A 23,136-nucleotide genomic window follows, 5' to 3' on the forward strand; every position below is an offset into this window, starting at 1 on the left:
ATGAAGTGTTCGTCGTTCTATCGTCCATGAGAGTTCAGAGTTTCATTTTTGTGAAATAAATTATTACTGAATTGACTTGACTCTTAATAAGGCTATCAATTTTACTCAGGAGCGCGGCAGCAAAGTGAATGTCAGTCATTGCATTGCATTGCATTAAGTGGACAAAAGGATTGCATCCAAAGGAGGAATGAATTTCAGCGAAAATGTATGGGAAAAATGCATGAATTAATGGAAAATCCATTTGTGGACAATGCATTTTTTTATTGTTGCACTCGAAAGTAAAATAATTTTAATAAGTTTATTATGCGTTCACTGAAATAAAGGGAAATAAATAAGAAAAAATGCAGGGAAGAAGTGGCTCATGGCAGAATGTGGTATAAAGGAAGAAGAAGATACTTTTCTAAAGGAGAAACCCTTTCAGAGGTGATTTGTACATACAATTACTCTTGGGACCATTCCATAGATAGAAGAACTTTCTGAGAGCCTCTAGGTAAGAGGGAATTCTAAATATGGGAGTTTAGTGGATTCGATTGGGAATATATTCTCAGATTCTTGGATCAGACATTTTTGATTAACAAAAAACAAAAAAAAAAAAAAAACTCAGGCTCTTGAATACGACTTTAACCAAAGTGTAAACTTGTACAAGGTGAGATAAAAAATTCAAACAAATTCAACCGCCACAATTTTTACATTTTTATACACTCCACCACATAGTGGTAAGGGCATTATGTCTTTGAGCGAGATAGACCCGAAGTTACTTTTGAGTATCTCCAAAGAATCACTTTCTGCGTTGATTTATACATGTCAGTCCGTCCCTGTATTCTTGTGAACAAAATGCAGGTCGCATTTATTATCCGATTGAGATGAAATTTTCCAAACAACATTTGTTTGGCCCAAGGACGAACCCTATTGAAATATGATAATGATAATCGGTCACAATTTAGATATAGCTCCCATATACAGGGTTGCCCATATTCGACGGACCCATGTTTTGTTATGCGACTTGTGTGCGGTGGAGCGCCGTCTTGTTGAAACAAGAACTGCCTCATACGCTTTCGACGAGTAATTGGCATCACAAAATTGGTCATCATGTCGCGATAACGCTCCTGATTGATGGTAACAGCATGGCCATTTTCATTTTGAAAGAAAAACGGCCCAATGACCGTTTTCGCACTAACGCCGCACCACTATTTCAAAGCGCTCGCGTGCCGTGTATTGGTTCATGGTAAAAATCTGCTTGGACTGACGCTTCAAATGCGGTATGCCATTAAGCGATGTGACATCTCTGTCAAAAGTTATGGCGTTGCCAGATGGGTCCGTCGAATATGGGCAACCCTGTATGTCTTCGTCCGATTTGCCGTTTATTGTGCACCAAACGTGTAATATCAGCCCGAATAGTATGGAATTCTGCAACCAAGCAACAACCAAATTAGGCCTGGAAATAAGTATGCCAAATTTGATCGAAATCGGTTCAGATATAGCTAAAGCTCCCATATATATTGTTCATCCGATTTGTTATTTTTGTCCTCCGCAGCCGTAATATGCACTCTGTAAAAACAATTTTTGGGGAAATGTATCAAATGCAGCTCAGAAATACCTTTGCTAAATTTTATCGAGATCGGTTCAGATTTGGATATAGCTCCCATATATAACTTCGTCCGATTTACCATTTATTGTGCACCGTCTAATATTTGTCCAAATGGGATGGAATTTGGCACATACGATCGAATTTAGTCTAGAAGGTAGTATGCCAAATTTGGTGAAGATCGGTTCAGATATAGCTATAGCTCCCATATATATTGTTCATCCGATTTGTTATATTTGTTACCCACAGCCGTAATATGCACTCCGTAACAACGATATTCAGGGAAATATATCAAATTAGGCCTGAACATAAGTATGCCAAATTCGATCGAAATCGTTTCAGATATAGCTATAGCTCCCATATATACTGTTCGTCCGATTCGTTTTATTTGTTACCCACAACCGTAATATGCACTCCGTAACAACGATATTCAGGGAAATATATGAAATACGCCTCAGAAATATCTTTGCCAAATTTTATCGAGATCGGTTCAGATTTGGATATAGCTCCAATATATATTTTTATCCGATTTCAAATTAATTGTGCACCAAATGGGCAATACAAGTCCGAATTTAAAATATACAAATGCCTCGGCATATTTAGTCTTTTGAACTTTAAATTATAATTATAATCATAGCGTGTATGATTGAATTCTCCCATAAAAACTTTTAACTGTTATGTTGAGCTCTACTAAATTAGCAAAGTGGTGTAGGGTATCATAAAGTCGGCCCCGCCCGTCTTTAAGACTTTTTTTACAGTTTTTTTTTTTTTTTTTTTTTTTGGAATGAAAGCAAAAATGTCAGAAATAGCATCAAAATTAGAATAAGTTTAGATTTGTTCGAATTGGTCACCTTTAGCACGAATTATGGCCTTCAAACGGCCAATGAAACCGTCACACGTTGCCCGAATGTTACTCTGCGGTATTTTGGCCCATTCCCGGCGAAGCGTTTGCTTGAGGTGATCGACACTTTGGTATTTTTTAGTGCCAACCTTGCTTTCCAAAACACTCCAGACCCAGTAGTCCAAGGGATTGGTATCCGGAGATTTTGGTGGCCATTGTGGAAATGAAGCGAGGAAACTCATTTTGTAACCATTCTTGGGTGGCGCGTGCTGAGTCCTGTTGGAATGTCCAAGGTCTGCGGCCAAAATGTTTGCGTACCCAAGGCTTTAATACACAATCCAGAATATTTTCGCGATAATATTCAGCATTTTTTCTGATGCCACGGTCGATTAATACGAGCGGAGAGCGACCATCGGCTGTTATGGCGGCCCACACCATCACCATGGTCGGCGCTTGAATTCTGCTAGCCAATCATGGGTGCGAAGTTACCCATTTTTAGCTGACCTCTTTGGCAAGTAAGCACGGTCATTTTGTTTGTTTACAAACTGCTGGACAACGAATGTTTTCTCATCGGAGCGGAGAAAACCAAATTCGGCAGTTCACCACTTTCAGCCATGCGAAACAACTCTTTAGCTCTTTTAAATCTATTTTCTTTCTGTTGCGGTGTAAGTTCTTGCACTTTTTGGAATTTCAATGGCTTTACACCGAGTTCATTTTTGAATGTTTGCCGAATGGAATATTGCGATATGTTCAGCGCACGAGTCATTTTTCGACCACTGCGACGCGGGTATCAAACCATTTCTGCTGATTTTGTTGTTTTCTTCCGTCCACTTCCTTGACGTCGGGCTACGTTACCAGTATCATGGAAACGAGCGGAGGTACGAGTCACAAAAGATTTATTCACATTTAAATGATGGAGGTCTCTAACGATAGCCACTTGTGGTTTTCAAGCCAAATATAAAGAAATCACACTATCCCGCTAGAATTCCATCACGAATAACTATTGTTCTGGAAAATTATTTTGTACGCTGGTAAACAATATAATGAGCTTTCACAGGAATAATTTTAACAGCTGTCGGACGAGTGGCTTAGAAATAACAGCAGTCTGAAGTTGGTTGCAGTTTTTTCATCATCTTCAACCGATTTCGGATTAATTGTGCGCCAAACGCCCAATATCAGTCCTAGTGACCTGAATTTTGGTACATCCGACCGAACTGAGTCTAGAAACTAGTTCATAACATTTGAAGAAAATCGGTTCATATAAAGCTATAGCTCCCATATATATGTTTCATCCGATTTGGTGTTTAAGTTCCTCATATTCGTAATATGCATTCGACATTAATGATAGTTGGTACAAGATATATTATAAAGCCCAGAAATACTTCTGCAAATTTTTATCGAGAACGACTAAGATTTGGATATAGCTCCTTAATCCGATTTCTGGTTTATTGTGCAAATAAAGGCTAATACCAAGCAAAATGGAGTGATTTTCGGGACGTACGTTTCCATTTTGTGGAACTCGGCTCCGACATATATTTTTGTAATACAAGCCTTCTCGAAGTGATATCATGCACTCGATTCAGAATTGGATATGCCTCGATTCAGAATTGGATATGCCTCCAATATATTTGTTCCCTCTGAAATTAAACTATAACTGCTCTGAAGCCAAATGTTGAAAGGTGGTATGATCTACTTCAAATAAATTATTTTGTTACGGGAGCTATACTAAATATGCGTAGTGGTGTAGGGCATCATATAGTCGGCCCCGCCCGACTTTTGACTTTTTCTTACTGGTTTATGTAGAAAAAGATCTCGGAATTTCACCAATTATTAAATTTGAGTAACTTATCTTCAGATCTCGAAATAATTTTCCACACATCCCGTTTTTTCTTATTTTCAGATGATGATTATGGCCAGAAGACTGTCTCTGTTTTGGTGGATGGTATTGAAACAGACTTGGAAATAATAGATCATCCAGCGTGTGAAATGTCGGTAAGTATGTGATTACCCAGCAAACAAATTATTACCAATTTCATATTATTATTATTATTTTCTCATCACATTTATCGGCTCATTATTAAAATGCTTAGCCTTATTTTTTTTCATTTCAAACACTCACATAAGTTGCAACCTACCTAGGTCAAGTTCGTACTTGGCCATTATCCATTAACAATAGCCAGTCGAAAGCCAGATAAAAGACAGGTGTAATTTGTGACAAGTAACAGCAAAGAATATCAGCAAAAAAAAAAAGTGATGGCACAGAAAGTGCCATCGATTTGACAAGTGACTGCAGGGTGCACTTGAAACACAGCATTGCCAAGTGTTGTGTGGCATATTTTTTCTAACTGTTCTTTGCATTGACAACTTTTGTTACCTTGCTGTCGATTATGATTATTATATATGAGAAAAGTTGGCCAACAGGAAAAGGGGTTTACCTTGCCACCTTTTGCGGGCAATTGTAGGGCACAGTGGGCTAAAGAGATATGGTCAAAATTGAAATAGAACAACTAAAATAGTATAAGTCGGTTTTGCCGATAGATGTATACCCGCAGGCTTGAGTTACGATTATTCTATCTGTTGACCCCTTTATGGGGGAGTTCCGAAGCGGTTGGCCAATATTGACCAATTCGTATCTGGCCAAAGACGGATAAAAATATTACAACGTGCCCGATTTGGGCTATATCGACTACTTCCTATACTTTCTATGAAATATGTGTAAATTTTTGGAAAATATGAGGTAAGAGATATAGCGAACCCAAGTATTCCACGTTCATACTTTATCTAATACAGATACAAATATTGGTATGTGAAAAATTTGAAGGAAATTGAATATAAGTATTGGAAATTGTGAGCCTTTGTGGGTGAGGTACCAGAACTGTTGGCAGATATCTATCAACTTTACAATAGTTTCTGCGTAAGCAAAAATGTTTGGATGCGTGAAATTTGAAGAGAGTTGGACAATTATTTCGCATTTTATTTTTCAAAAGTTTAAACCTATAGCAGGGGAAGTACCGAAAAGAGTTCGCCGATGTATACCATTTTAACAGCAGATATTGTGTTAATAAAAATAATGGCACGAGTGAAATCTTGCTGAGAGGCGGATGCTTATTTCTGATTTTATGATGGTTTGGGTTATTTGTGGGGGAGGTACCAGAAGGATTGGATCGATATATCCCATCTCCGCAGCAGATCTTGTGTTAGTTGAAATAGTGGGATGTGTGTAATATGACGAGAACCGGGTGTTTTTTGGATTTAATAATAGTTTTAGTTATTCGAAAGTTTCACACTTTGTGGGGGAGGTACAGAAAGAGTGGACCGAACATCATATTTTATAATAGTTATATTTATTGACCCTTTGTGGGGGAGGTACTTGATGGAGCGGACCGATATTGTCTATTTTCAGACCTGACCTAACACTGACGCAAATATTAGGATTTGCCAAGATGGAGCAAGACCGGATTATCCTTTCTCTTTCTGTGCAGTAAATCCATCCACCGGGTGGAGTGGACCAATAATGCCCATCTCCGAACAAGATCGAAGTTTGACAATAATATTACGATGTGCAGAGATTGAAAGATTGACTGAAGTCGGATACTCCCTTCGCGAGTTATCGTTCGCACCAGCCAGCCAGCCAGACGGATGGACAGAGAGACAGACATCGCTAGATCGATTCCAATTATCCTGAAACTGATTTGGTCCAAAGAGATCTGGGGTCTAAAACCGTTATTTCGAGGAGGCACGTTTGGGACGTATCAAATGATATATACCCTGTCTAGCGTTCTAACGTTCGGTCAGTGTCCTCCACCATAGAGAAAATAGAGCACAGGACCTGTCCTGTATGGTATAGAGGACCAGGTCCTCTGTCCCACAGATTTCAGGTCATCTATCCCATAGAGGACAGGTCCTCTATACCATAGAGGACAGGCTACTCTATACCATAGAGGACAGGCTACTCTATACCATAGAGGACAGGCTACTCTATACCATAGAGGACAGGCTACTCTATACCATAGAGGACAGGCTACTCTATACCATAGAGGACAGGCTACTCTATACCATAGAGGACAGGCTACTCTATACCATAGAGGACAGGCTACTCTATGCCATAGAGGACAGGCTACTCTATACGATGGAGGACAGGCTACTCTATACCATAGAGGACAGGCTACTCTATACCATAGAGGACAGGCTACTCTATACCATAGAGGACAGGCTACTCTATACCATAGAGGACAGGCTACTCTATACCATAGAGGACAGGCTACTCTATACCATAGAGGACAGGCTACTCTATACCATAGAGGACAGGCTACTCTATACCATAGAGGACAGGCTACTCTATACCATAGAGGACAGGCTACTCTATGCCATAGAGGACAGGCTACTCTATACGATGGAGGACAGGCTACTCTATACCATAGAGGACAGGCTACTCTATACCATAGAGGACAGGCTACTCTATACCATAGAGGACAGGCTACTCTATACCATAGAGGACAAGTCCTCTATACCATAGAGGACAGGTCCTCTATCCATGGAGGACAGGTCCTCTATCCATGGAGGACACGTCTCCAATCCATAGAGGACAGGTCCTCAATCCATGGAAGACACGTCCCCAATCCATAGAGGACATGTCCCCGATTCATAGAGGACACGTCCCCGATTCATAGGGGACAGGACCTCTATCCATAGATAGGTCCTCCAGTCATTCAGGACGGGTGATCTAGCCACAGAGCACAGATCCTCCAGCCATGTAGGGGACAGGTCCCTGGCCGCAGTGGACAGGTTCTCTAACCACAGAGGACAGCTGCTCTAGTGATAGACGTCCTCTATCCCCAGACAGAAGACCCAGGACTTGTATGGATAAAACACCCAGGTCTTGAATGGACCCACGTCTCTTCTATGGATAGAAGACCCACGTCTGTTCTATGGATAGAAGACCCAGGTCTTCTATGGATGGAAGATGCAGGTCTTCTATGGATGGAAGATGCAGGTCTTCTATGGATGGAAGACCCAGGACTTCTATTGATAAAATCTATAAAATCTATTCTATCCATAAAAGACCTGAGTCTTCTATCCATCGAAGCCCTGGGTCTTCTGTCCATAGAATATCTGGGTCTTTTATCCATAGGATACCTGGGTCTTCTATCCATAGAAGACCTGGGTCTATTATCCATAGAAGACCTGGGTTCTTCCATAGAAGTCCTGGACTTTTATTTAGGTCTTCTATGGATAGAATACGCAGGTCTCTTATGGATAGAAGACCCAGATTCTCCATGGATAGAAGGCTCAGGTCTTCTGTAGATAGAAGACCAAGGTCTTGTAGGAATGGAAGACCTAGGTCCTCTGTGGATAGAGGACGCCGGTCTTCCGTGGATAGAAGACCCATATCTTCTATGAATAAAAGGCTCAGGTCTTTTAATGGGTAGAAGACTCAGTTCTTCTATGGGTAGAAGATTTAGGACTTCTGTGGATACAGCATAGGTCTTCTATGGCTGGAAGAACCTTCTATGTTTTGAAGGGTTTTCTTGTATATATCTATGTTCTCCGTCCTTTGTCCACGGAGGCCCCTATCCATAGCAGATTAATTAACTGTTTACAAAAGTATCGTCCCCTAACCATAGCAGGCATAAGTAAATATTGTACTTGGGGATTCGAAAGGGTTATTATGTGTGGAAGATTCCTTTCTGCAACCTTGTGGGCACCCTCAAAAAGTTTTTCTATAAAATGGATGCCTTCCTTGCATTTATATGAGGTACTTCTTATCGCACTTCCTATTCCCTGATAACAATATTATTATTCTTGTTAATTGTATTACGAAATAATACTCAACAACATAATGTATTCTAAAAATACTGTGTCATTATCATCAACAACATTGGACAAATTCTCAAAATGTCCATTCAATATTAATAACATAATAACTAGGACACACACACTCCTCCCACACACACACACAATCACTTTAGAAGACCATTATTGTCAGCATGTCATCATTATAATCGCCAACATCCATAGCCATGGACAATGACATTGACATCTTTGTTGCTGTTGTTGCACTTGTTGTTTGTTATTATTAGTAGAAAATATTAATATTTTTTTTATGGCCAAGTCTACACAACAAGGCAATAACGAAGGCCGGCCATACGTAGCCTATTAAAGTTATGTGTTATGGCATATTTCATGTTTTTCGGTATAAACAACATTAATACAATGTGACATGGAGTAGACAATTTGCACTTGTATGAATTTGTGTGGAATAATTTGAATGTGATGCGGAGGCGGGACGTGGGCCTGGGGAGGGGGGAAATTAAAAAAAAAAGACAAGTAAAAATACATTAAATTCGGCCAGGCCGGTAGGAGAATAGTTGGAACCGGTATATGGGAGTCGTACTAAATCCATTATGAAGTAGAAATACCAAATTTCGTAATAGATTACAAAATGTGGTTAAATCGTTAAAATGCCGAATATTCGAGGGAACCGTTATGCGGATCTATATATCCAATGTTTTGCCACTGGAACTAGAATCCATTAGAAAAATTTGTGTAAACCATTAAAATACCAAATATCGAGGTATCGGTATACGGGGGCTATACGAAAACGTACACCCATATATAAAATGTTCCTCCCTCGGAGCTAGAACCCATTACGAACTACAAGTCATTTTTTTTAGACAAATGTGATATCATCAAAATAACGAATATTGGTAGGTACCCTTATATGGTGGCTACACGAAATCGTGGACCTATATATACAATGTTCAGCCACCGAAGCTAGAGCCCATAACGAACTACAAACACCAATTTTTAGCCAAATCCCTGGAAAAAAATATGGCTAAAACCATCAAAAAACCAAAGTCGGAAGGAACCGTTATATGGGGGCTATCCCAAAAAACAAACCATCCTAGACACAAAGCAAGCAAAGGTGCCAAATGTTGCAGCTCTACGTCAAATAATGTGAGCTGCTTCGTGATTTCAACAGACAGACAGATGGACAGACAGGCGTACAGAGGGACAAGCAGACGAACATCGTTAAATCGACTTAGAATTTTATGCTGATCTTAAAAATATATACTTTTGGGGTCCATGACGAATATTTAGAGGTGTTGCAAACGGAATGACTAATTTGATATACTCTCCTTTCCAAGGTGGAGGGTATAAAAATATTAACTAAAGAAAACTAAGTTCTAATATTCCCCTTATTTTAAATCTTGAGAAGGCGTTCACCTACATCCTTTATCGGAATTTTTAACGGGGACAAATGATACGCAAATTTTCCAAAACAGAAGTGAAGATTCCAAAATGTTTATATTTATATACCCTCCATCATACTATGCAGGGTATATTAACTTTGTCATTCCATTTGTAACTCCTCGAAATACTCATGTCAGACCCAAAAAAGTATATATATTCTTGATCAGTGTAAAATTCTAAGTCGATTTAACCATGTCCGTCTGTCTGCCTGTCTGTCTGTTGTAATCACGCTATCTTTCGAACGAATTGAGATAGAAGGCTAAAATTTGGCACACATGTTTATTTTGCCAGTAGGCAGGTTACGTTTGTAAATGGGCCATGTAGGTCCACGTTTTCACATAGCCCCCATATAACGGTACCTCCCGATATTCGGTATTTTGATGATTTTAGCGACATTATTAACAGGAATTGTTTCAAATTTGGTATTTGAAGTTCGAAATGGATACTACAGTCTAAGACAGAATATTGTCTATGCAGGTCCACGTTTTCGTATGGCCCCCATATATCAGTACCTCCCAAAATTCGGTATTTTGGTGATTTTAGCGTCACTATTCACCGGAATTGTTTCAAATTTGGCACTTGAAGTTGGAAATGGATACTACAGCCTAAGGCAGAAATATGCCTATGGTCCATATCTTCGTATAGCCACCATATAACGATACCTAACAATTTTCGGTATTTTGATGATTTTAGCGACATTATTCACCGGAATTGTTTCAAATTTGGCATTTGTACTTCGAAATGGAAGCTACAGCCTGTGACAGAAAATTGTCTATGCAGGTCCACGTTTTCTTATAGCCCCCATATAAAGGTACCTCCCTATTTTCGGTATTTTAATGATTTTATCGACATTATTCACCGGAATCGTTCCAACTTTGGTATTTGAAGTTCGAAATGGATACTACAGCCTAAGGCAGAAAATTGTCTATTCAGGTCCACGTCTTCTTATTACCACAAAATAAGGGTACCTCCCTATATTCGGTATTTTGATGATTTTAGATTCATTATTCACCGTAGTAGTTTCAAATTACGTATTCAGAGTTCATTATGGGACCTACAGTCTGTGACAGAAAATTGTCTATGCAGGTTCAGGTCTTCGTATTGGCCCCATATATCAGTACCTCCCTATTTTCGGTATTTTAATGATTTTAGCGACATTATTCACCGGAATCGTTCCAACTTTAGTATTTGAAGTTCGAAATGGATACTACAGCCTAAGGCAAAAAATTGTCTATGCAAGTTCACGTCTTCGTATAGCCACCATATAACAATACCTCCCGATATTCGGTACTTTGATGATTTTAGCGACATTATTCACCGGAATTGTTTCAAATTTGACATTTGAAGTTCAAAATGGATAGTCCAACCTGAGACAGAAAATTGTCTATGCAGGTCCACGTCTTCGTATGGCCCCCATATATCAGTACCTCCCAAAATTCGGTATTTTGGTGATTTTAGCGTCACTATTCACCGGAATTGTTTCAAATTACGAATTTAATGTTCGTAATGGAAGCTACAGTCTGTGACAGAAAATTTTCTATGCAGGTCCAGGTCTTCGTATAGTCACCATATAACGGTACCTCCCGATATTCGGTATTTTGAGGATTTTAGCCACATTATTCACCTGAATTGTTTCAAATTTTGTGTTTGAAGTTCGAAATGGATACTACAGCCTGCGACAGAAAAGTGTCTGTGCAAGTCCACGTCTTCGTATAGCCCCCATATAACGGTACCTCCCGATATTCGGTATTTTGAGGATTTTAGCCACATTATTCACCGGTATTGTTTCAAATTTGACGTTTGAAGTTCGAAATGGATACTACAGTCTTAGACAGAAAATTGTCTATGCAGATCCAGGTCTTCGTATAGGCCCCATATATCAATACCTCGCTATATTCGGTATTTTAACGATTTTAGGTACAATACTCAACGAAATTGTTTAAGATGTCGTATTTGAAGTTCGTAATGGAAGCTACAGCCTGTGACAGAAAATTGTCTATGCAGGTCCAGGTCTTCGCACAGCTCCGATATGACGGTACCTCCCTAAATACGAATTGTTGATGATTTTCGCTACATTATTCACCATTTATTTCAAGTTTCGAATTTGAATTTGGTAATGATTTATGACCAATAATGCCCATGTAGGTCCACGTCGTATAGACACCTATATTCGGTATTTTTAAAATGTTTGCGGAATTTTTTAAGGATTTTATTTCCAAATTCCTTGCAAATGGTGAAGGGTATTCCAAGTTCGGCCCGGCCGAACTTACTGCTTTTCTACTTGTTCTTGCTAATATTTTCTCATTCTAAATGACAAAATTTGAAATTTTCTTTCCAAAAGTTGTGCGCAGGATATGACATTGCATATGCCCCTTACCTACGACCCTGATTCGCCCGACTATAGTGTCCCATAATTATCTTCTTGTCTTTCTGCTTCAAAACAAAAGAACATCAACGACATGATAATCACATTTCCATTTTAATAGTTTTTAATAGGAAAATGTCCATATTTTCACATCATCTTCGTCATCGACATCTACTACTCATTGCCCTGGACACCATCTTTCCTTATTTGCCTATTTGTGTGTATGGGTGTGTGTGTTTGTGTTGGTGTTGATGTTAACAAAATTGTTGTCTTTAAATAATTGAATTCCTGTTTTGTTTATCATGTTTTCTTCATTTCATTTTCTTTCTCTTCTTTCCATCCTTCCGTCGAACAGGCCGAGGCCTTTTGTTCCACCTACAACATTGACTTGTTTGTTGTTGTTTATTCGGTGGTGGACCGCAATTCATTTAAACAAGCCGAAAGGATATTACAGTATCTCAAGGAGAATGAAATGCTGTTAACCAGAGGTGCCATACTGGTGGGCAATAAGACTGATTTGGAGCGACATCGAGAGGTGAATCGGCAGAGTAAGTAAATGTTTGTATATTTTAAACGAGGGGAAAATTGGTGGATAGTGTGTGGTATGAGTATTGCGAAATACGAAGAAGTTATATTACTCATACGCCTCCTGACATAGGGGCATGTTTTGACTTTAAGTGAAAAGTGGAATTTCTATATAAAACATGTTTTTATTCTAAATCAAATCATGGCTTTTAATACAGGGGCGTATGAGCAACATAATTTATTTGTGTCAAGCAATACTCATACCACCCCCTGTCCACCAATTTTCCCCCACGAATTCATTTAGGATAAAATGGGACTACATAGGCCACGTTTTGATTTAGGATGATATATGATGTATATTGAGGCACAATTTATGAAATATATAAGATCAAGTTCGATTTCGGGATCAAATATGAATTATGATGAGGTTGCGCTTTTATTTGAGTTGAAGTATGTGCATAGGGTTAGATTTGGTTTAAAATATGGACTACGTACAGGGCCACGCATGAATTGGATGATTTCATTTTGACTTTTTAAAAGATAAACTTTGATTTCAGAACTAAATATAGGCTATAAATTACCACATTTTGAATTGGGATTTGGGACGCTAGGTAGATCTATATAAATATAGGGTCATGTTTTCATTTGAAAAATTTAATATGGACTGCCTGCATAAGGCCATATTTTGAATGGATTAAATATTAAATGGATTAAATATCTATAACAATAAAAGAGTAAAGTAACCATCAACGCCCAGACGAAACGGCCGAAGCTAGAATATTGAAATTTTCGGTCCACTCCTGATCCAAAGGGTTCAGATAAGGCTGGGTTTTCATATTAGAACGATAGGAAAAGTATTAAAAATTACTAAATATGATACCCTTTGTATTTAAGTTAGAGCTAGAACTTTTTTAAATTCGGAATGAGCGTCAATGAGGGAGTGTATGATAGATGTACTCAAGGGTTTTTGGAAATTCGCACCATAAATGCAGGGTGAGATAAAAAAACTGCAACAAAGTCAAACGCCATAATTTTTATTTGTCCGAATTTGTCACCTTTAGCACGAATTATGGCCTTCAAACGGCCAATGAAACCGTCACACGCAGCCCTAATGTTGTTCTGCGGTATCTTGGCCCATTCCCTGCGAAGCGGTTGCTTGAGGTGATCGACTCTTTGGCATTGTTTAGTGCCAACCTTTGTAACGTGGGTTTCTCCACAAGGACCCACTAAACCTTATGAAATAATAAGAGTAGATTTCTCCCTTTCCTGTGAATTACAATCTACTCGGGTTGAAATACGATAAGATAAATATTGAATATAGGATGGCAAATAGACTTCGGAGGTGTTCGTGAATTCAAAGTAATGAGTTATAATTGATAATCGGGATTCGATGTTTACTCGTATCCTAGGCAAGAGGGTGTACGACTCGTGATCAATCGGAAATGATGATGTCGGGTTAAAGAAGATCATAAAGAAGCGATCGGGTGACGATTCGAAGATAATCGGGAACTTGTGGTCGTCGGTTGTCGACGATCAGGAATTACGATGTTTGTGTTCGGGTGATCAGGGTTGTTGACGATTTGAAGGTAATCGGGAACTTATGGTCGTCGGTTGTCGACGATCAGGAATTACGATGTTGGTGTTCGGATGATGAGGGTTGTTGACGATTTGAAGGTAATCGGGAACTTATGGTCGTTGACGATTTGAAGGTAATCGGGAACTTGTGGTCGTTGGTTGTCGACGTGTGTTCGGGTGATCAGGGTTGTTGACGATTTGAAGGTAATCGGGAGCAGCTGTCCAGGTCTTCGTGAGCGGATTGACATTCGTACTGGTTCGGCAGCTCGTTGGGGGTGGATTCCGCAACCGATGCGTTAGGCTTGGTAGATGGATCGGGGCTCGTTCGGGTTCGACAGCTTGGGTTTTTGTTATTCGGGTGGCTACAGGGGCGAGGTAACTAGCTTAGCTACGATTCTATAACTACGTGTACTCCACTACCAACGTTCGACTATAATACGGAACAGCGAACCGAAGCTCCTGTGGAACAGCAAACCGAAGTTCCTGTGGAACAGCGAGCCGAAGCTCCTGTGGAACAGCGAACCGAAGTTCCTGTGGAACAGCGAACCGAAACTCCTGTGGAACAGCGAGCCGAAACACCTATGTTAATGAATTACCAGCCACTCAACTTAATGCGAGCCAGTCTTGAAAAAAGTATTCCCGACTAACGCTTTTGTTAGTCGGAGGACGGCCGATGATCTTTAGAAAATCACTAGCAACCCTTTGGCAAGCTCCTGCAGTAGCAAGCCTATCTCATCACACCGCAAACCGAAAACTATATGTGACCGGTCCTACCAAGTCATTGCGAATTTCGAAGCATAAGGCAAATATGCTGTGAACGGCATACCACCGAAATATAATTTGTTCACTACGCGCCCAACGAATGCTATGGTTGTTGGTTGGTGCTGTTGTCGCCTTGTGTGCTGCCTATGGCCGTGTTGTGTGAACGTAGTGGTGGTGGTTGGTTGGTGCTTTTGGCGTCGCACTCTTTGTATTCTTGCAGTGGTCATTGTTGTTGTTATTATTGTGCAATAGGTATTTTAATGCCAAGGTCGATTAATACGAGCGAAGAGCGACAATCGGCTGTTATGGCGGCCCACACCATCACTATGGCCAGTGCTTGAGTTCTGGTGGCCAACCGAAGGTGTACATTTTCAGCTGACCTCTTTGGCAAGTAAACACGATAATTAGGTTTGTTTCAAACTGCTGGACAACGAATTTTTTCTCATCGGAGACGGAGAAAACCAAATTCGGCAGTTCACCACTTTCGGCCAAGCGAAGCAACTCTTTAGCTCTTTTGAGCCTATTTGCTTTCTGTTGCGGTGTCAGTTCTTGCACATTTTGGAATTTCAACGGCTTATCTCCGATCTCATTTTTCAATATTTGCCGAATGAAATATTGCGACAAGTTCAGTTGTGTATGACCCTTTTAGTACCAGACCTTAGGCAGAGATTCGTTCTAAAAAGTACTAAAAGCTGGGTTTATGATACTAAATTCTATACTTTAGAGATAGAATCTTGAAACTTCGCATTTAGGCTAGCATTGTAACGAAGTATCGAAGTTTATGGGCTTTAATTTTTTATAAAGGACCACATGTTTACTTAACTTATTCCTAATTCCGACATTTTTCTTCTTTTCCCCGTTTTCAGTGGGTCGCAAAGTGGCCAAGGATATTGCCTGCAAATTCATTGAAACCTCCTCGGGGCTGGATCACAACGTTGACGAGCTGCTGGTAGGCATTGTGGCCCAAGTGAAATTAAATCCCCAGCGTTTGCGTAATCTCAGTGAAAAAGATCGCCAGCGGCTAAATCTACAAAATGCAATTCAGAAACATCGACGCCTCTATGCCCCGCCACGAAGGATGGTCAGGCAAATGTCTATGTGTCAGGCCGAGGATGAAGATGAGGATACGGGCCAAGATGAAAATCAATCGAATAACATTATGGGTGACGAAGGCATCGGTACGGGAAGTGAAAGGACGGCAAGTACAAGCCTTTCATCGGCCAGTACCACAAAAACAGGCCCAGTGAGGAAACCCAATAAACGCACCCTAAATTTGGAGAGCATCTTGAAAATGGGTGAAAGTGAACTGGAGGATGAGGAGGAGGCACAACGTATGGCAGCATCAGCGAATTATGGTTATCCAAAGCCGTTAAGTAAATTTGAGCTGCTAACTGGAGGCGGGGGAGCGGGTATGGGCAATAAATCGGGTAATGTACGCACACCTTTCGGCAGTGTCAATTCATCGCCGAAATCTCGTAAATCATATGACAGCAGTTCGGGTATTGGAAGCTCCAAGGGCATGAGTCATGATACGGCCCAACATTATGGCGAAACACAGGCGGAGGATTCATTGCTCAACGATTGTAATCGCAAAACGGTTTCAAAACTCACCAGCCGAACCAAGGTGTTTTTGTCGTCCGTACTGCGCTTCAAGAAGGCCATCAATGTGGCCAAGCGACGCAACTCGTCCAGTTGTAGTGATTTGTTTGTTATTTAAGAGGAAATGAAATAAGGAGGATAGAGAATAAGGTGTAAGGAGATAAAACGAATGGCTTGTCAACGAAAGCAGCGAAGGGAAAAAACGAAAATTAGGAATTCAGATTTCTTGATCAAATCATGGTGTAAATATTTACAAATTATTGTTGTTTGTTTTGAATATTATTATTAAGTTTAGGTGATTCATTAATTTGTTGGTCAAGACAATAACAAAGACTTTATTAACGCCCCCTAAAAGTTATATATTCATATATATGTAGGAAGGCCTCACCTCACACACCCACAACTATGTAAAAAATATGGTTTCATTAATGGCCCAATTTTCTTTAAATATAAGCACACAATCAAATATCTTACTTGAAATCCAATGAAAAAATTTTAAATTTTATTTTAATTGTATTTTGTTTAAAAATATATATTCGAAAAATGTGAGTAAATCAAACAATGAACCCATAAAAAAATATTTTAAAAATCATTACTGATGATTTTTGGCCCGATATCAAACTGGGAGGTATTTTACAAAAATTCATAAATATTAGAAATAAAACTGTTGATCGAATTCAAAACACAATGGAAAATATGAAGTTCATCAGACAAATTTGAAAAGAACCCAAAAAAAACCAGTAAAGAAAGTCTTCAAATCGGGCGGGGCCGACTTTATGATACCCTACACCACTTTGCTAATTTAGTAGAGCATGGGAAAATTCAATCATACTCGCTATGATTATAATTATAATTTAAAGTTCAAAGGACTAAATATGCCGAAGCATTTGTATCTTTTAAATTCGGAGTTGTATTAATTTGAAATCAGATAAAAATATATGTGGGAGCTATATCCAAATCTGAACCGATCTCGATAAAATTTGGCACAGATATTTCTGAGCTGTATTTGATATATTTCCCTGAATATCGTTGTTACGGAGTGCATATTATGGCTGTTGGTAACAAATATGACTAATCGGATGAACAGTATATATGGAAGCTATAGCTATATCTGAACCGATCTTCACCAAATTTGACACACTAGCTTCTAGATTCAATTCGGTCGTAAGTGTCAAATTCCATCCCATTTGGACAAATATTAGACGTTTGGTGCACAATAAAAGGCAAATCGGACGAAGTTATATATTGGAGCTATATCCAAATCTGAACCGATCTTGCTAAAATTTAGCAAACGTATTTCTGAGCTGTATTTGATATATTTACCCAAATATTGTTGTTGTAGAGTGCATATTACGGCGGCGGTGGACAAAAATAACAAATCGGATGAACAATATATATGGGAGCTATAGCTATATCTGAACCGATTTCGATACATACATATTGGCATACATATTTTCAGGCCTAATTTGGGTGTATGTGCAAAATTCCATACAATTCGGGCTGATATTACACGTTTGGTGCACAATCAAATGCAAATCGGATGAAGATATATATGGGAGCTATATCTAAATTTTGACCGATTATCTCCAATTTCAATAGGGTTCGTCCTTGGGCCAAGCAAATGATCTGTGCAAAATTTGATCTGGGTAGAGCAATAAATGCGAACTGTACTTTGTTTACAAAAATACATGGACAGACGGACTGACGGACGGACATACATAAATCGACTCAGAATGTGACTCTATGCAGATCATCAAAAGGAATGGGTCTAGGCAAAAGGAAACGGCCTGTTACAAACAAATGCACAAAGACATAATACCCTGACCACCTTATGGTGTAGGGTATAAAAAGTATGGCTAATAAATATAAAATCGGATAAAACGTAACAGATGTTCCATACTTGGCAAATTTTGTTCTTGTCGAACCTTCCACATAATTATGGGGAAATATATATCTGAGCCGTGAGATATATTTTTAGTGTAAAATAAACCCGAAATTGGATGAAGATATGTATTGGAGAGAGAGAGAAAGGTTAACCCGATTTTGCACCAACTTTTCAAATTCGAATATTTAAATCAGTTCTAGGTCAGTTGAGAAAATGAAAAATATCGATTCACTTCAGTAAGTACCTCACCCACAAACGTCCAAAATTTTGAATAATTATAACTCTTATAAAATGTGATATAAGATTCCGATTATCTCCAAATAACATACACCACAATATGTTTTTTAATACAAAGTCTGGTGTGAAGATGTTATATATCGGTCCACCCTTTGTGGTACATGCCCCACAAAGGGTCAACATTTTGAATATCTATGAAGCTCATAAGACACAAACTTAACATGTGATTCCATTTAGACTTGGCACAGCTCAATATTTCTATCGACACAAGATCAATCATAAAAATGGTAGAGATCAGATCATTCCTCCTGGTACCTCCCCCACAAAGGGTCAACGTTTCGAATAACCAAAACGATTATCAAATCCAAAATAAGCATCCGCTACTCTTCAAATTTCACACATGCCACTATTTTTACTAACATAAGAACTGCTGTGAGAATGAGATATATCGATGCACATTTTCTGGTACTTCTATCACAAAGTGTTACAAAAACGCTCAAAAAAGCGAAATAGAGCAGGTATCCTGAAATTTGGAAATAAAATTACTCTCGGAGTTTTGGAAATGTTTACTTATATGTACTAAAATGTACTACATTTGGAATTGAGAGTACAGTTGGAGTGTACGATTGGGGTAATTAGGAGGCTTTAGTAATTCGTTCTTATGTGTACTAAATGGTACAAAATAGAATTATGATGAACCGATTGAGCTGGAATTCTGAAATTTGGAATGAGAGTCACTGATGGAGTGCAGGACAGAAGCACCAAAGGGTTATGGGAAATTCAAACTTAAAATTTAGGAAGTAGTAGTAAAATGTTACTGAACGAATACTGCTGACCTTTTGACATTTAGTATTGGGGCCTCTGTTTTTAGTAGGTTTGTAATAAAGAGGGGGTTTTAGAAATGTGTGGTAAAAGTGCACGAAAAGTACTAAATAGTACTATGTTTGGTACAATTTGAAATTTTTTTTACTCGAAATTGGATGCTGTTCACATGTGACCTGAACATGTGGAGGTGGTTTGGAAATGTGTAATATATTGGTACGAAAAGTACTAAATATTACTAAATTTGGTATTGCGTGAAGGAGACAGAGATGGAATCCTGAAATTTGATATTAAGGTATTTATTAGTGTTTGTCGTAAAGAAGTGGAGGTGGCCTCGGAAATGTGTACTATCATTGTTCGAACGTAAATTCGAAATGGTACTAAATTTAGGTATTAGGTAAAAGTATAGAGCTGTAATCCCAAAATTTGATATTGTGACCTCTGCTGGTATTGGATATTGAGATCCGGTTATGGTTTTGGGAATACATGCTATAATTGTTCGAAAAGTACTAAATGGTACTAATTTTGAGTTACTTTTGGTGTTTAGGATAGAAGATGTACTATCCTAAACACCAAAAGCCGGCCGAACTTTGAATACCCTCTACAATTTGGAACGAATTTGGCAATTTTCAAAAAAAAAAAAAATAATAAAATAAAATCCGTTTAAAATTCCGTTAAATCTTAAAAATACCAAAGGTCATTTTAGGGTCTAAACGACGATGTGAACCTGCATAGGCAACTTTTGTCATAAGCCATTACAATATTCAAATGCGAAACTTGAAAACAAATCGATAAATAATGTAGCTAAAATCATCCATATAGGGAGGTACTATTATATGTGAGCTATATCAAAATGTGGACCTGCACAGACAATTTTCTGCCTTAGGCAGCAGTATCCATTACGAACTTCAAATACCAAATTCTAAACAATTCCGATGAACAATGTCGCTAAAATCATCAAAATACCGAATATCGGGAGGTACCGTTATATGGGGGCTATACAAAGACGTGGACCTGCACAGACAATCTCCTGTTTTATGCTTCAGTATCCATTACGAACTTCAAGTACAAAATAAATAATTCCGGTTAATAATATCGAAAACATCATCAAACTAACGAATATGAGGAGGTGACGTTATATGGGGCTATACGAAGGCGTGGACCTACAGGGCCCATTTATATCCCATAATACCAAAAGTCCTTCAGATATAATATACATTTGAGTAAGATTTTATCAATCTACTTCATTTCGTTCAAAAGCTAGACGGATAGACGGACAGACAGACGGATAGTGCTAATTTGTCTTAGAATTGAACGCTGCTCCGGAATAAATATACTTCGTAGGGTTTATTATGCATATTTCGAGGTGTTACAAACGGAATGACAAACTCAATATACCCCTTCATACTATAGTGGGGGGTATAAAACGGCCAATAACGAATCTAAAGTTTTAAGCTGAACTCTTCGCTGACGAAGTAGCGGCCACTTGATAGTATTATATAAATTTTTGACAAAAATAGAATTATGACCACCCACCGATACATTCTAATATTCTTCTTCTAAATGTGAGATTTTGACATTTTTCATTATACGTTTTGAACAATGAAGGACCGATTTTTACCCTTGCTTGAATGTAATAAATTTGAATACAATGGGATATCAGTTTCAATATAGTCCAATTCTGACCTATATCCCATATTTATTTAGGATTTTACAAGATTTGCTATGATTCGAAAATTTTAAATTTCGTGGAAAGGAAGCAATAGGAGTAATTCTGACTTAAGTCATATCTATATATATGACTATGATATATAATATTTGTATTTATTGTATTTGTTCAAACTGATATTGTAAATCTCCGAACAAGATTATTATTATTATTATTTAAATATTTCGATTTTATTATTTAACTTTTATTTTATTTATTTTCATTTCAAATATTTTCGACCTTGATACTATTTTTCAGAAAACATCAATTAGAAATGTTACAAAATATTTTTCTTGTTAACTATTATCAATACAACTTGGACAACAATTAATCAAAACAAAAATTCTCTTCAAAAAAGAACCAAATATACCGAAAAAAAATTCATCTCAAACTAAAAACTAAAAATGATTACAACAAAAAGTAAAATAACACAAATGTGTCATGGCACAGAAAATAATGAACTTGAACCAAAGCAAAATAACAATTAATAATAAAAAAAGTCTGCACACAAAACAATCATTAACAAGAAAACGAAGCGAAAGAAAGAAGGCCACTAAAAAGGATAATTATGACCACTTTTGCTGTTGTTGTTGTTGCTGTACAAACAATAGAACAACATATCAAGCACAAGAAGGAAATAAAGATGAATGAATGATAAAAATGAAAAAAAAAAACATAAAGCCCGAGCAATGATTGCAACTAAGGGAACTAAATGAGCGGTAAAGTGAAATGAAAATATGCCACAACAAAAAAATTAAAATAACAATAGATATGAAATACACTGGTCCAAATGTATGTGTGTGTGTCTCATACCACAATAACCAATACCAAAAACAAAAAGTAAAAAAAAACACAATTTCATGTCAAATGACAAGAGTGACAATGCAAATAAGCCATAAGAATGATAATTTGTATGGCATACCCATTTTCATATCACTTCTCCTCTGTATGCATACATATGCACAATACCTTGTTTATTATGCCCATACATTCGCACCCGCAACACACATCCATATGAACATTGAAACATTCATGGCAAATAAAAACATCAGCACACACACAATCATCCAAATAGAATCGAGGAGAACATTAATTTATGACAATGAAAAACAGGCAAGACCATAGCATGGATAGACACAGACATACTTTCAAGCACACCAACACATACAGGGTGAGATAAAAAAAGTTCCAACAAAGTCAAACGCCATAATTTTTAAATTTTTATACCCTCCACCATACTATGGAGGGTATATTATCTTTGTCATTCCGTTTGTAACTCCTCGAAATATCTATAATAGACCACACAAAGTATATATATTCTTGATCAACGTAAAATTCTAAGACGATTTAGCCATGTCCGTCTGTCTGTCTTTTGTAATCACGCTATCTTTCGAACAAATTGAGATAGAAAGCTAAAATCTTGCACACATGTGTATTTTGCCAGTAGGCAGATAAAATTCGTAAATGGACCATGTAGGTCCATATTTTCATATAGCCTCCATTTAACGGCACATCCCGATATTCGGTATTTTAATAATTTTAGCAACATTATTTACAGGGATTGTTTCAAATTTCTCATGTGAAGTTCGAGTCAGATACTACAGCCTAAGGCAGAAAATTGTCTGTGCATGTCCACGTCTTCGTATAGCCCCCATATAACGATACCTCCTATATTCGGTATTTTGATAATTTTAGCGACATTATTAACAGGAATTGTTTCAAATTTGGTATTAAAAGTTTTTAATGGATACTACAGCCTATGACAGAAAATTGTCTATGCAGGTCCACGTTTTGGTATAGACCCCATATAACGGTACCTCCCAATATTCGGTTATTTGATGATTTTAGAGTCATTATTCACCGGAATTGTTTCAAATTACGTATTTAGAGCTCGTAATGGGAACTACAGTCTGTTTTTATAACGGTACCTCCATATATACGATATTTTGATGAGTTTAACTACATTATTCACCGTTTA

General features: G+C 38.0%; 1 protein-coding gene across 1 annotated transcript in view; it reads left to right on the forward strand.

Annotated features, from left to right (window-relative positions):
• The window catches only part of LOC101900511 (uncharacterized), a 262,228-nt gene extending 245,218 nt beyond the window's left edge, over positions 1 to 17,010 (forward strand). Inside the window, exons 9-11 of the mRNA XM_059121898.1 lie at positions 4,327 to 4,418; positions 12,401 to 12,593; positions 15,774 to 17,010. Coding sequence (XP_058977881.1) covers positions 4,327 to 4,418; positions 12,401 to 12,593; positions 15,774 to 16,624 — 1,136 coding nt within the window. The 3' untranslated portion in view covers positions 16,625 to 17,010. The remainder of the gene's footprint in view (positions 1 to 4,326; positions 4,419 to 12,400; positions 12,594 to 15,773) is intronic.
• Positions 17,011 to 23,136: the final 6,126 nt, after the last annotated feature.

The sequence above is a fragment of the Musca domestica genome, unplaced genomic scaffold (assembly GCF_030504385.1).
Source record: "Musca domestica strain aabys unplaced genomic scaffold, Musca_domestica.polishedcontigs.V.1.1 2, whole genome shotgun sequence".
NCBI classification, from domain to species: Eukaryota; Metazoa; Arthropoda; class Insecta; order Diptera; family Muscidae; genus Musca; species Musca domestica.